Source organism: Sinocyclocheilus grahami, unplaced genomic scaffold (assembly GCF_001515645.1).
Source record: "Sinocyclocheilus grahami isolate Dianchi unplaced genomic scaffold, SAMN03320097.WGS_v1.1 scaffold110.1, whole genome shotgun sequence".
Lineage (NCBI taxonomy): Eukaryota > Metazoa > Chordata > Actinopteri > Cypriniformes > Cyprinidae > Sinocyclocheilus > Sinocyclocheilus grahami.
In genome coordinates, this window is record NW_015505289.1 from 1,662,732 (window position 1) to 1,678,017 (window position 15,286).

General features: G+C 33.9%; 1 protein-coding gene across 1 annotated transcript; it reads right to left on the reverse strand.

Moving 5' to 3' along the window:
* Positions 1-4,157: 4,157 nt before the first annotated feature.
* Positions 4,158-7,032, reverse strand: il1b (interleukin 1, beta). Its single transcript, XM_016277318.1, has 7 exons — positions 6,838-7,032; positions 6,690-6,734; positions 6,439-6,514; positions 6,179-6,359; positions 4,980-5,153; positions 4,749-4,885; positions 4,158-4,659 (listed from the first exon to the last, which is right to left on the reverse strand). Exons 2-7 carry the CDS (start codon positions 6,728-6,730, stop codon positions 4,426-4,428), a joined length of 843 nt encoding a protein of 280 aa, XP_016132804.1. The 5' UTR covers positions 6,731-6,734; positions 6,838-7,032; the 3' UTR covers positions 4,158-4,425.
* Between the last annotated feature and the right edge of the window lie 8,254 nt (positions 7,033-15,286).

Below are 15,286 nucleotides of genomic sequence, written 5' to 3' on the forward strand. Positions count from 1 at the left end.
TGCTTTCAAGCCATCGGGATTTCACTTTTTCCTGAAGAAGCCGATAAGCCCCTTGTTGTTTTTGAACAGAAGCCGATAAGTCCATTTTAGCGAATCAGCGCGCTGTATTCAGGTCAGGTGACTAGGCAACTTTCACTTTAAGAAAAGACGCTCTAGCTGAGAGGAGTTTCATCAAAGCTGACAAAGTGATGGAGGATGGATAATTTCGACAAACCTGATGAACCTGTGATATCTTCTTCAGGGCGAAAAAGGAAAATAAAAGCTGAAACGTTTTCACGGAAGCTTGCAAAAGCAGCGCGTTACAATGGTGAGGGAAAAGCTCTGTGTATTGCGTGTAATAATCACATCCATACAGTTTATAATCACAACAACGTTTGTCAGGCATCTACATTCTCATCTGAGGAGATTATAAAGATTAAACAAGTGTTTTTTTTTGCTATAAAATAAACTTTTAATATGTAAAAAAACCCTACTTTCAATTAACTTTAATTTAGTAAATTACCTGTGTTTGTTTACGTTATTATTACTTAATCAAAACAACCTAACTGCAGTTTGATTGATATTACTTGAAAATGGAGTTATCGGTTTTTGCAAATGAACTCTTCATATATTTTTTAAAGGAAAAAAAGGCTTTACTTCTGAAATAACTTTCCTTAATTAATGGCCGCACAGACTATAACTATAACTAACTATAGCCATCTATATAATCTTGCCAATAGTTAATGCAGTAATTAATTGCAATGTAATGTCAGTTAATGATGTAATAATAAAAGATACTGCAAAAAAGCAAATAACTGTAGATTTTGGGTTACATTCTTGCTTTTGAAAGTGAAATTGACCTTCAGTCACTAAAACCATGCATTGTTTTTTTAAAGTAAAATATATTTATTTATTTATTTTTTTGTTAATATGTCACAATATATACAACTGTTTGAACTTTTGCTGTCGTAACTCTCAAAAATACAGTAAAAACAGTAATAATGTTAAATAATATTACCATTTAAAAATAACTGTTGTCTATGTGAATATATTTTAAAATGTAATTTATTTCTGTGATCAAATCTGAATTTTCAGCATCATTACTCCAGTCTTCAGTGTCACGTGATCCTTCAGAAATCATTCTAATATGCTGATTTGCTGCTCAAGAAACATTTCTTTTTATCAATGTTGAAAACAGATGTGCTGCATATTATGTAGAAACCGTGATCCATTTTTGCTCCAGATTCTTCAAAAGAATAGCATCCAAATGAAACAGACAGATGTCCTTTCTGAATAAAAGTATTAAAACTGACCCCAAACTTTTGAACACTAAGTAAATGTAAAACTTTACTGCCTGACTTACATAATTAAAAAAATGACTCAGTGCGTGGTAAGACATGTTGTAATGGTGACGTAAAAATTGCAGTGTGACAATATGTAATTTACCTACATTGCAGCATCTCCGGCCACACAGATGCCTGCGGCCAATTTGGTGAACGTCATTGGCATGACAGTCATTCGCACAGGAGCCCACGGGAATGTAAGTCACGCTGTTTAAAGACTGGAGGGGATGCCAGGTAGGAATATGCTCTGTGTCCTGGCTGACCCTTAGACAGTGACCCCGCCGCACCCATGTTATTAGACAGCGTGGCACTGCAGACCAGGACGCAATGCCACGCTGAGGTCTCTGCCAGATCAGGCCTGGATTATTTGAAGTGCACTGAGCTCCTGCTGTGATCACAAGAGCATTCATTGGTTAAGAAGAGTCGGTGCTGTCACTAAGCTTTAAATGTAGGCCAAGTTTAGACACGAAACTGGACGGTCCGTCATTATTCTGATTTAGGTCATGGTGGGTGGGGTCATATGAAGTCATAAGAGCAAAAAGCCATAATATTCAAATGTTCGGGCTTAGGTTTTTCTCTGAATTAATGAAATGCAAATATGTCTTGTTGGTCAGACTTTATGGTGGTGCATAATTTTAAAAGTTAAAATACTATGTCTTGTTCAAGATGAATAATGGTTTTGACATGATTAAGTTTATGATTCAAATGTAATTATTCATTTAGCAGACACTTGTCTGAGCAAATTTAATGGTACAGTTCACAGGACAAACAGCAGAAATGTCATTTTTATTAGTTTTTTTGGATGTCTGTATTATTTTTTTTATTGGGTTTTAGTTTTTAGTTGATTTAGTTTTACTTTAGAAATATAAGAAATGTTGCCTTGGCAACTAGCTGAATTTGTTTTAGTATATTTGTTTCAGTTAATGTTTATTTTATTTCAAGAAACCAGCTTAAATCTAGTTATTTTTAAATATATTTTTATTTTGTTTCAGCTAATGTTTATTTCAAGTAATTAAATAATTTTTTTTTTTTTTTAGTTGGTGGCAACTAGCTAAAATAAATACTTTTTTAATATGTAATTTTATGAAATTTTTCAAGTTGTGACTTTTTTTTTTACATTAGTAGCTGAATATATATGCTCTGTTATATATAGTTAATGTTTACTTTATTTCAAGTAATATTTTTTATGGTTTTGGTTAATGGTACTTGATGGCAACCAGCTGAAATGAAAATGGTTCATTTTATGTACACACACACATGCATATATGTATATACATACTTATCTTATTTTAACATCACTTTCACAATGTCACACTCAAAAATTATTTTTTTTAGCCAGTCTGCTTAGCCCATTGCATTTGTATTACTTAAATGTTCACTTTATCCTATGCCAAAAATGAATATATTTTTAATTTACATATATAAAAATAAATGCTATTTTATGTGATGTAATTTGTATTCACAATTTTTAAACATGCTATTTACCATAAAACAAAACTAAAAAAAATTAATCAAAATATACACAATTATTTATTTTATAGCAAGTAATAAAATGTTTTAAAATTATTTTAGATTTAGTTAGTGGCAACTAGCTAAAATAATTTTTTGCTTATATTTTATTTCAGTTTTTCAATTTCGAGTAATGATTTTTTAAAAAGATTTATTTTTAGTTAATGACAATAAACCTGCTGCACACAATGCGTTTGACATCGCTTTGAGGTAAAGCCCTTGGAGAGCAGCACACACCGTTTGACTCTGTAAATGAACTGCTTCCTTTGGCAACCAGCTCGAGTTCCCCAGTGAGAAGTGAACGCACGAGCAAATGAGAGGACAGTGTAAAGAGGAGGGAGGGGGTGTTACGTGATGGGGATTCTGCATTCGCAGAAAGAAATCCTGAGGCTGGCAGGCTATATTTAGCTGGTGTTGCCATGTGCCCAGAATGTGAGACATACATTCTGCAGCATGCGCATGTAATATATAATGAAATAAGTTGACATTTGATGTACTCCATTTGAAAGACTTATAAATCTTCTGATATCAAGAGTTAAAGATCATTGTCATATTATGAACCGAGAGGAAAACTAATAGACAACATTCATACTTAATATCCAACACTAAGGACCCTTGTGTTTCTTATGTTATTCTTATGTAATTCAATGAACTGTCTGTATGCAGTGAAATGGTTTTCCACATGAAGGCGCTCATGTCTAATTTTTTTATTCTGTAGCAAGACCTGGTATATAAAACAAAAAATGATAACATGTTATTTTTCCAAACATAAATTTTAACCCACCCTTTGAAATACAAGCTATTAATTATTATATTTTATGTATTTATTTTTAAAGTTTCAATATATTACCCCGACCTCATGTTTTTAAGTAAATTGTCAATGTTTAATGTCTTTTAATACATTTTTGGGGCGATTCAGCTAACAAAACATGCATTTATGGGTAAGATGAATGTAAATGATCTATTCGTTCTATTAGAAAGAATTAGTGTTCTGCTATTTGTGTTAATCGGGTGTAACCAACTAGTGCCTTAAAATGTATAAATGCAGTTAATTTATGCTGTTAAGAGATAAGCACAAGATTTTTCTTTTTCTTTTTGTGCACAGTGACTTATTTGTTAGTGCACTTTGGTATTCTGTTATCTTTTTATATGATAGTCTTAAGTAAAATACTACTTTTCAGTGGATTTTTCAGAACAGATTCCTTTTTTTGGTCTATCTTGTTCAAAAGAAAAACAGTGAACAAGGTCTGCTGTTTTAAATCAACTACACAACACCAAGTAACATCCATGTCTTAAGTTTATTTAAAAAAAAAAAAATCAGTGCAGTGTAAAATAAGTCGGATTTTAAAATAAATATTAAACATAATAAAAAAATTAAATATAGCACATAGGCAAATGTTCGTACTTAAAGGATTCAACATGAATTTACCAATCCCAACACAAACCTTACACACATAGTGGAAAGAACACCACCACCAAAAAAAACAGATCGATACATCAACTCATACAGGTTTGCAACGCTGAATAAATCCAGATTATAAACTGTACATGGTACATACTCTCTGGAAATGTGTTTATGGATCAAATCTGATTCTTAACTCGGGAGTAGTTGTTGATCCTCAAGTGTGAAGTTTGTGGTTCGGTTAGTTGGCACCTGGTACATTTCCACCTTCTCCCAGTCATCAAAAGCGGTGGTAATAAACCATCCAGGATATTTAACGGATTCAAAACTGTTGTAAGCCGTGCCGGTCTCTTTCCTGTAGAAGAGGAGGCTGTCGTACCCATTCGGGTCACCGGCTTTAATCGTGTTCAGAGGGCCACTGACCTCCTAAAAACAAAAAAAAAGTGTTTAAATCCTCATTTTATGATGTGGAAAACATTTTTTAGGGTAGGTTAATGTGTTTGTGCTGCACGAACCTTCAAGAGCAGGTCGGGGGAAGAACCACCCGACTGGGTACAAGCAAGGTAGAGGTTGCTGTTGGAAATTCCCAGGCACACAGGCTGGGCGTCCTTTTGTGGGGCACTCGATACATACGTTGACATACTGAATCGAACTGAAAGAAACAGAAAATGTGTAAGGGGAAATGTCAAAAGGACATTTCTGAAGTCATGCATTAACATGCAAAAGCTTGTGTTATAAAGATTTACCTTTGTATTGAATTGCTGCAGCACTCAGCGTCACAGCCTTCAAATGAGGAGGTTCGCTGCCTAGTTTGTTGCTCTGCACTAGAGTCTTTTTGTACTTATCGCAAACGGTGCACTGCAAGGTCCGGCTGGTCTTACAGTAAGTTGGTGTTTCATTAAGCGGCTTTGCCAGACGCTCTGTGGAAATAGAAAGAACAACCAAAAAAGAACAAATGCTTAAACCGTTTGATAGTCAAAAAATACTTCGTTTTATATTGTAGAGTCTCATTAATATTATAGAGGTTTGACAAACAAACACGCTTTGTACCGTATTAAAAATCTGAGTACAGTGTCAAATTGACCCAAATTAGATTTGATATAATACAATCAAAAATCAGGTAGTAGGAGTAAATCTGTCGCAAACGGTGCACTGCAAGGTCCGGCTGGTCTTACAGTAAGTTGGTGTTTCATTAAGCGGCTTCGCCAGACGCTCTGTGGAAATAGAAAGAACAACCAAAAAAGAACAAATGCTTAAACCGTTTGATAGTCAAAAAATACTTCGTTTTATATTGTAGAGTCTCATTAATATTATAGAGGTTTGACAAACAAACACGCTTTGTACCGTATTAAAAATCTGAGTACGGTGTCAAATTGACCCAAATTAGATTTGATATAATACAATCAAAAATCAGGTAGTAGGAGTAAATCTTTAACCCTTGTGCTGTGCTGAAGATCCTTTACCTAATTTGGTGTTCTCAGTCAAAAATTACTGGCCTTTTAAAAATTGCTTGCGAATCTCTCATTATGCTATATTATAACCAAATCCTGGATTCGAGATCCTTGTTTGTTTTCTTTCAATTTTTTTATCAGATATGAGCATCTGCCAGATGCATACATGTAAATGTCAACACCCTTCTTAAAGAGTAGTTGAGAACCTCAAAATGCATAAAATATTATTTTGGTTGTGCAACTGCCTTTAACCATGAAATTTGCCATTCAAGTTGACCCACACACAAGTCACAAAATATGAAGAAGAAGAAGAAGAAAAAAAACATAGGTTAGCCAGTATTTCCGACAATCTGGGTCAAATTGGCCAGCTACGTAACATAATGGTTAAGGTGGTCAGTATGGTTTGTTGCTGGTCCTACCAGCGCTAACCATCTTGACCAACTATCATACCACCAGAAGCCAGTTTTAGTTGCTTAAAAGTTTGCTAATGGTACCTTCGATCACATTCTCCAAGATGAAGTTGAGCAGCGCATCTTCACAAAACTTGCCAGAAGACATTTCTCTGATGTGCTTCAGCCTTTCCACAGCAATGATGATGTTCACCACCTGCCTCATGCTGTGAGGATGCGGATGCAGTTCCACTTTGATGTCTTCATGCATGTCGCATTGGCAACTCTGAAGGAAAAAACAACGTTTTAGAAGACTTGATATATTAATCAGACCATATCCATGAGCATATTTAACAGCAACTCACCATGACCTGATCTGGGCAGTCCAGTTCATCAGAGTCAGCACTGTCAGAGTAAATGGCACTGTCTGTTTTGAATGCACTGTTTAGGAAACGAACGAAATGCAGCATTAGAGGAGTTTCAGGCAAAGAAAACCAAAGCTAGTTCAAGAAATGTTTTGCATCATGTACAGATTTTACGTTAAACCCATTGTCTAGTCAAGAACTATTTAATAATGCATTCATAAAATTCATATAAAAAACCAAGTGATACTTACTCCGCCGAATCCAAAATATATTCATATCCATGGTATGCCATCGTTCTAAAATAAAGCATGAAACTAAAGGTGAGAAAATGATCATCTTTATCTTTAAAAACGGACGTTAAATCAAGATGCACGTGAAAGTCCACTGTACGCTACATACCTGTCGTTTAGTTCAGTTCCCTCTCTGGAGTTACTGGGCTGATTAAAGCGTTGTTTCTCTCGTGGGAGTCCTCGGTTGAATGTGTTTGTGACGGTGGAAGTGTGCTTTTATGTCCTCCATCATCAGGGAATTTCCCCCGTCAGAGAAGCGCGTAATCCATACCAACAAAGGAGTAGAAGTTTGTAAATTTCGACATAACTGGCCACAGTCACAAATGATGCTTTGAAGTGTAAATAAACTCACAAACTTTCCTCTGTCACATGGCTGTCACGATAGAGGACTCTACAGCACAATTCTTTTCATTTTCTCCAAACTCTCGTGCGCTCGCGATGACATCGTGCTTGTTTTGTTGTCTTATTAAATTATTAAATTATTATTCAAAAATACATGTAAAAAAATGCTAATCATACATAGAATAACTTGGATTCAACCCTTTGATGACGATGATTCTGTTTTCACTTAATTAAAAGTCAGTTTGAAGTGTTCTAAAGTACAGTCAGATATTGTAAAAGGAAAAAAGTCTCATTAAAAGTTACAATTCTTGAAAAAATATTGCCATAAGTAGTAAAAAATTTTTTTAAATAAAAAGCAGGGAGGTATTTTTTAATGTTAAAAAGTAATTAACAGTGTTTGTTTTGCAAGTAGAAACGAGAAAACCAAACCAACCGTGTGTATTTGTGTGTGTGTGTGTGTGTGTGTGTATATATATATATATATATATATATATATATATATATACACGCATATATATATTATAGTATTAGTATTTTTGCATTGGATTAGGCATGCAATAACTTAAAAATAATAATTATATTTTTTATTAAATATAATAATTTTTGTGAATATTTCTCAGGGTCCTGACTGCTAAAATGTTATATGGTTTGTCATAATGCAAAGTTGCCATTAAACAGCTTATTACAAATTTTTTTTTTTTTTTTGTGGTCACTTGTTTTCCGTCCACTTTTACAATACTATGATGTAACTAAAGTTTTGGTTTGTAGGAAAGAATTCACAAAAATGATCCTAATTTGCAACCGTTTTAAACTACACATGATACTAACATAAGAAAACAATTATTTATGAAACTGAAAACATAGTTAGTAAAATATAACCCATGTGACAACTAGCCCGGTCTCAACTGACACCAATCTGTGGCAAAATGAGCAAAAACTTGTACACACTTTTTGAGATTTACTTGTACTTGAAAGAAATTTAAGACTTACAATACCTACGATGCTATTTTGTTGAGTCTCAGTCCTCCATGCAGTGTTACTATCTGTGCTGTGAGGAGCAGTAAATCTCTTCAGGTGCATGCGGTAAAAGTGCCACTCACTCCAGATTGATCTTGAGACATGATCCCTGAAAAGGCAGCGACTCACTCAAGCCCCACTCCCGCAAGAACCAGATAACAGGCCATAATATCACATTCAGGGGTCAGAGAGGTCAAACAGCAGTGTCCACATGAGATAGAGTTAGATGACGGTTATTAAAGGGGTCATATGATGCTTTTTTAAAGATCATTATTTTGTGTATTTGGTGTAACAGAATATGTTGACATGCTTTAATGTTCAAAAAACACATTATTTTTCAAATACTGTACATTATTGTAGGTCCTCTATGCCCCGCCTCTCTCAAACAGAGAAAGGAAAACTTGAAATCGCATCATATGACCCCTTTTAAGAAATGTGTCATTGTGTTTGTGATACTCTCGTTCAGTGGGGTGCAAAACTTGTGCATATTTCATACATTGCAAATGATATCATTTGCATAACAATTCGACTGAAAAGCTGAAATGAGACATTTACACAAAAATCTGGCCCTTTATACATGTAGTTCACATGACCAATGTCACAATGTCTCACACGGGTTGCCAGGTTAAGAATGCGCAATTTACAGTGAAAGGATATTTATCCACATTTTAGTTTGTCTCCAGTCATAGTGTTTTTTTTTTGGTTGCTGATGCTTTTTAGGTTGGGTAAAATCTGCGATCTCTAACTGGGTTCATTTGCTGGCTTCCATGGCTGCAGTGCGCTGTTTTTTACCACCTGGCAACCCGAAGTGTTGTAATACTGATGGCTAAATTAGCAGTGGGCGGAGTCACACAGATCAAAACAAAAACAGACATTCCGACACAAAATGCACATTTCAAAGTAGAATAACCGGCTGTAGCAGTGTTTTTTGGAAAAAGAAGTATGTGAACTTAGCATGTTTCCTAAATAACTTCTTATTATGCTATTTTTATGCTTTAGAGCATTCATACAGCTCCTTTAAAATTATATTTTATAAATTCCTAAAAATACAAAATACACTGCCTAAATAACTGCCTGTTTAAATGAAACTATGACGAAGAAATATTATTGTAGCATAAGTGCTGAATTACTTAGCTGATTCAGACTTTAAGAAACATAATCTAATTAACTTTAATTTTCACTGAGGTCATACATCAAAAATTCTGGATGAATTAATTACCTCTTGTGTATGGGAGAATGTCCACAATTGGGTTATTATGAAAATAAATTCTTCAGCAGAGAGGGTTTTTAGGTGTTTTGTCTAGTTATGCAATCCCCATTCACTTGCTTTTAACAAATATTGGGGCTAGAATGTCCAGCAGAATTTCTGCATTTATGAAACGTCCTCATTTAGCTTCTGCAAAATGCTGATATAAAATATTAACCTCGGCTGCACTGCCACTTCACGTCATGAGAACACATAAAAATCAGTTCATAAAAACAGCTGCGGATTTGCCAATTTAAGACAATATTACTGTATTTTCATGAAGTTTCTGTTTGGTCAGACAACAGACAGTCAGGATTTGTTAACAGTTGCAGGAAATTGTGACATAAACCACAAACAACTGTGTCTCCGCCCCTGCAAATCCAGTTTACCCCGGACTTTCTTATCCTTACATCCTGTGACTCTGTCTTTCTAGGTGTGTTATGAAAGGATGTGTAAAACGGTATTGCATAATTAGGGATATTATCTTAAAATGATATAGGCTAGTTACATCATAGCCTCAAATTCTTGTTTCGTATTGCCGTGTCCAGTACAGAAATCTGAATGGGTTTGTGAAAGAAGAGGGATAAAATATTATAAGCTAATATTACTGTAAGCTATAATATTTTATATAAATATTACTGTTAGCAACTGTTTACATCAAATAAGTCTTGATGATATAGTGATATACCCTACCGTTCAAAAGTTTGGGGTCAGGAAGATTTTTTAAATAAATACTTTTACTCAGTAACGATGCATTCAATTGATCAAACATGTCAGTAAAGACATTTGTAATGTTACAAAAGTTCTCTATTTCAAATAAATGAAATTATTTTACAAAAAATATGAAGCAGCAAAACTGCTTTCAGTGTTGATAATATTCAGAAATGTTTGTTGAGCAGCAAATCAGCAAGGATCATGTGACACTGAAGACTGGAGTAATGATGCTGAAAATTCAGCTTTGTATCTCAGGAATAAATTACATTTTATAATATTTTCAAATAGAAAATTGTTCTTTTAAACTGTAATAATATTGCACAATATTACTAATTTTAGTGTATTTTTGATCACATAAATGCAGCCTTGGTGAACATTTGAACAGTATTGTATGCATGTACACGAGTATGATGTAACCTTGTTTATACTTCCAAATATGGTCTGCCGTCATTTCCGTGCTTGTAAAAGAAAATTGGTCATAAGGCACTATATACTCTTGGGTATATAATGAGTATTTAAAGTTTATAGATTAAAGAACCCGTACAAAAAAAAAATTTTTTTTAGCTATAATACATCTCTAAGGTACATTAAAATTGTATAATCAAATATTTTGATGTTTTCGCACTATTAATTTTTATAATTTGATATATTTTTTATAATGTTTTTGGTTGCATCTGCCTTGAAAATTATACTAAAAATGTATTAATGTGCTGAACTATTGGGGTGGGGAAATCCTCTTATGTACAGCAACTCATCTGACAATATTGTTGGCCAAAAACAGAATTCAGCAGAAAAATGACATTAACCACAATGAGCAACGTGGCAGGTTTTTTTTGGAAATGTAACTTGTAAATAAGGAAATACATAAGGAAACTGAACTGAAAGTGCTGTGCATATAACCAGTAACCGCAGAGAGCTTTTGGACAATTAAGTCACTTACAAATACCTGGACTTCATGGTATTAGATTAGTTGTCCGTATCTGCTTAAAGCAGCTGTATGAAATATTATGTATTTTTGTGACTGTAAGGAGCCCCCCTACAGTTAAGTGAGTGGAATTCATTGTCGTAAATGTACCACTGTCGTAATTACAGTGGACGCACGCATGCATTTAATTGCTGTCGTAAAGCAATCCGCCCTTTTTGCAAAATTTCGTACCCGCTCACCAAACAGAACACACGTTTGGGAAGAAAACAGAAGCGATTCGCCTTATTAGAAGTCACTGTACCATCAGAATAATTTATGGCCAAGATTTCTAAACTGCCTAAAATTAATTTTTTGGCTTTGTTTTCCTGTTGTTTTCATCTCTTCTCTTTGCTGAAGGTAATGACTGAAAGGGATTTCGACCAATAGCATGCAGGCATTGTACATAATCGACCAATCGTGGCGTGTGAGAAGGCGGGATCTACAGAAAACGATCAAAGCAATAAAAATACTTAAACACATAATATAGGCGGGCTGTAAAGAGCATGTCAATAGAAAAACAAAGCCAAAGCCTGGACATTTTAGGCAATTTCCCGGACATGTCCTTAAAAATAGTAGGCTGACTGGAAACAATACAAAATGAACGATCAGTTTAGCACTGAGCTGTTTATTTCCTGTGAAAGTGTTGATATCAAGAGCATTCAACGGCTCATGTACAATACAGAGATTTGAATCTTAACTACCAAAAATGGCTGATCAGAAGTAAAAGTGTTTGACTCCCTGGTAATATCTACGTTTGTACCTGAAGAATTGACATCTGCCAGCAACTGTTCCCACTTTACAACCTCCATGATTCCAAGTTTCTTATTAATTTACAGTCATCTCTAAATATGCAAAAATCCCAGCATTTCTTTTGATAGACTAAGACAAGAAAAAGATTATATATATATATATATATATATATATATTATACTTTCGTTATTTTGTGACCATATAAATGGACTTTTACAACAGAACAAACAGTACAACATTTCAAACTGCAGAAAAATATTTACTCTGATCACACACTGATCGGTTTCAGCGGATGGGTTATAATGACAGCAACATAAATACGCACACTTGTAAATAACTGCTTAAAACGGTTACATTACTATTTTGCATCAATAAAACAGAACAAATGAAGGCTTGAATTTCTTGTACATAAAGTCTATCCTGAAAGTTACTCAAATCATACTCTTCCTTTGCACATCAAAACCCAAATCACACACTACCATTCAAAAACAGTTCGAAAATACCGATATATTTCCTTTTGTTTGGAAACAACACCAAGTCTCTCCTGTGTGGAAATTATAAGCAAATAATTTTTAAATTTAGGTTAGTTTTTTAACAAGAACTTATTTAATTTGTTAGAATTAAATAAAGAATAATGAAGTTCTTTTATAATGACAGTACATTGAAGCTTTGAAAAAAAAAAAACTATAAATAAACTATATATCAATCGCTGCATTTTTTCTCTCAGAAAGATGCAGTAGTAACCTTAACATTTTATTTTAAGATTTAACATTTGTAGATGGTCTGACGCAAAAGAGTTGTAAAAATTCTGTAAATCTTTTAGAGCTCATAATTTGTTTAAAAACATTACACATTAATGAATAAATGACTATATATAAAATTATTTAATTTACATGTGTGATGTTTGTGATTTTTTAAAAATTCATGTAAGCTATAGCTTCTGACCTTTAAATCAAAACATACTCATGATTTTATGACATCAATTACTGCTTTATTTAATCAGAAACAGTCTAAATGTTACTTGTGTATTTTACTTTCATTTTATTAGAAGTAGGCCAACAGTGCTATTATTGTTTACTCTATCACACACCGAACGCGTCATTCTGTATGTGCATTCTCAGTTTAAATGCAGCGATCCAAAACAGTGAATTTAATCATCATTCAGGCAAAACTTTGCTTCAAGAATGAGCCACACTGCTGACATGATCTAATCGCTAGCACACCCTGAGCACATGCGAGTTAATGCTGTCCTCTTATCGGCAAGACATATCGGCATCATTTTTTTTTCATATCGGGCCATGCCGATATTTGCATTTAAAGCCATTATCGGCCAATTCCGATATCGGTCCGATAATATCGTGCATCCCTAGTGTACTGGAAAAATTGTATCATGGTTTACACAAAAATACGAAGCAGCAATAATAGTAATAATAATAATAAGAAATGTTTTTTGAGCAGCAAATCAGCATATTAGAATGATTTCTGAAGGATCATGTGACACTGAAGACTGGAGTAATGATGCTTTGATCACAGGAATAAATTACAATTTAAAATATATTCAAATAGACAACAGTTAATTTAAACTGTAATAATATTTCAAATTTTTTTTTACTATATTTTTGAACAAATAAACATCCTTGGTGAGCATAAGAAACGTAATTATTCCAAACATTTGTAGGATGGGCGTAGGTTGGAATGTCTACTAAGAATGTTTAGTGACGTGACATGTGGCCAAGTATAGTGACCCATACTTGGAATTAGTGCTCAATAAACTATATATCAATCGCTGCATTTTTTCTCTCAGAAAGATGCAGTAGTAACCTTAACATTTTATTTTAAGATTTAACATTTGTAGATGGTCTGACGCAAAAGAGTTGTAAAAATTCTGTAAATCTTTTAGAGCTCATAATTTGTTTAAAAACATTACACATTAATGAATAAATGACTATATATAAAATTATTTAATTTACATGTGTGATGTTTGTGATTTTTTAAAAATTCATGTAAGCTATAGCTTCTGACCTTTAAATCAAAACATACTCATGATTTTATGACATCAATTACTGCTTTATTTAATCAGAAACAGTCTAAATGTTACTTGTGTATTTTACTTTCATTTTATTAGAAGTAGGCCAACAGTGCTATTATTGTTTACTCTATCACACACCGAACGCGTCATTCTGTATGTGCATTCTCAGTTTAAATGCAGCGATCCAAAACAGTGAATTTAATCATCATTCAGGCAAAACTTTGCTTCAAGAATGAGCCCCACTGCTGACGTAATCTAATCGCTAGCACACCCTGAGCACATGCGAGTTAATGCTGTCCTCTTATCGGCAAGACATATCGGCATCATTTTTTTTTCATATCGGGCCATGCCGATATTTGCATTTAAAGCCATTATCGGCCAATTCCGATATCGGTCCGATAATATCGTGCATCCCTAGTGTACTGGAAAAATTGTATCATGGTTTACACAAAAATACGAAGCAGCAATAATAGTAATAATAATAATAAGAAATGTTTTTTGAGCAGCAAATCAGCATATTAGAATGATTTCTGAAGGATCATGTGACACTGAAGACTGGAGTAATGATGCTTTGATCACAGGAATAAATTACAATTTAAAATATATTCAAATAGACAACAGTTAATTTAAACTGTAATAATATTTCAAATTTTTTTTTACTATATTTTTGAACAAATAAACATCCTTGGTGAGCATAAGAAACGTAATTATTCCAAACATTTGTAGGATGGGCGTAGGTTGGAATGTCTACTAAGAATGTTTAGTGACGTGACATGTGGCCAAGTATAGTGACCCATACTTGGAATTAGTGCTCCATCCAAAGTGCACACACACACACACACACACACACACACACGGAGCAGGGGGCAGACTCTCTAATTTATGCTTTTCAGCAAATAATCAATCTTTCAATCTGAAGAGTTGGAGGGGAACATATAAGGCAAAAGTAATGATAATTAAAGGGTCCAAGTATTGGAATTGCTAAAACCAAGACAGAACTTTTCCCATTCAAATTAGCAATAACTCCACCTCTGCATCTAACACCGCAAGACCATTTTTTGTAAAAAAACCCAGCTTTCCCTTTCTTCCCTTCTTTTCTGTGGATAAACGTACATTGGCACATACATATTGGGAGCTAAAATGAATATTTCACCTAAGGACTCACCATCAAACCTGTCTTTAATGTGGTAATCACTGATTAATCTTCACCTGCACTCTTAAAAATAAAGGTTCTTTATTGGCGGTTCCAGGGAAAAACTTTAAAATCCATAGAACCTTTCCACTGGAACAAAAGGTTCTTTATATTGTTCAAATGTTCTTTACACTAAGAAAAAACTCGGGAAGGTTCTTTATAAGGAACCCAGAATGATTCTTCTATGGCATCAACGTGAATCCCCCTTTTGGAACCTTTATTTTTAGAACATTTTAATAATCTAAAGAACCTTTTGTGGAATGGAAAGATTCTATGGATGTTAACAGTTCTTCATGGAACCACA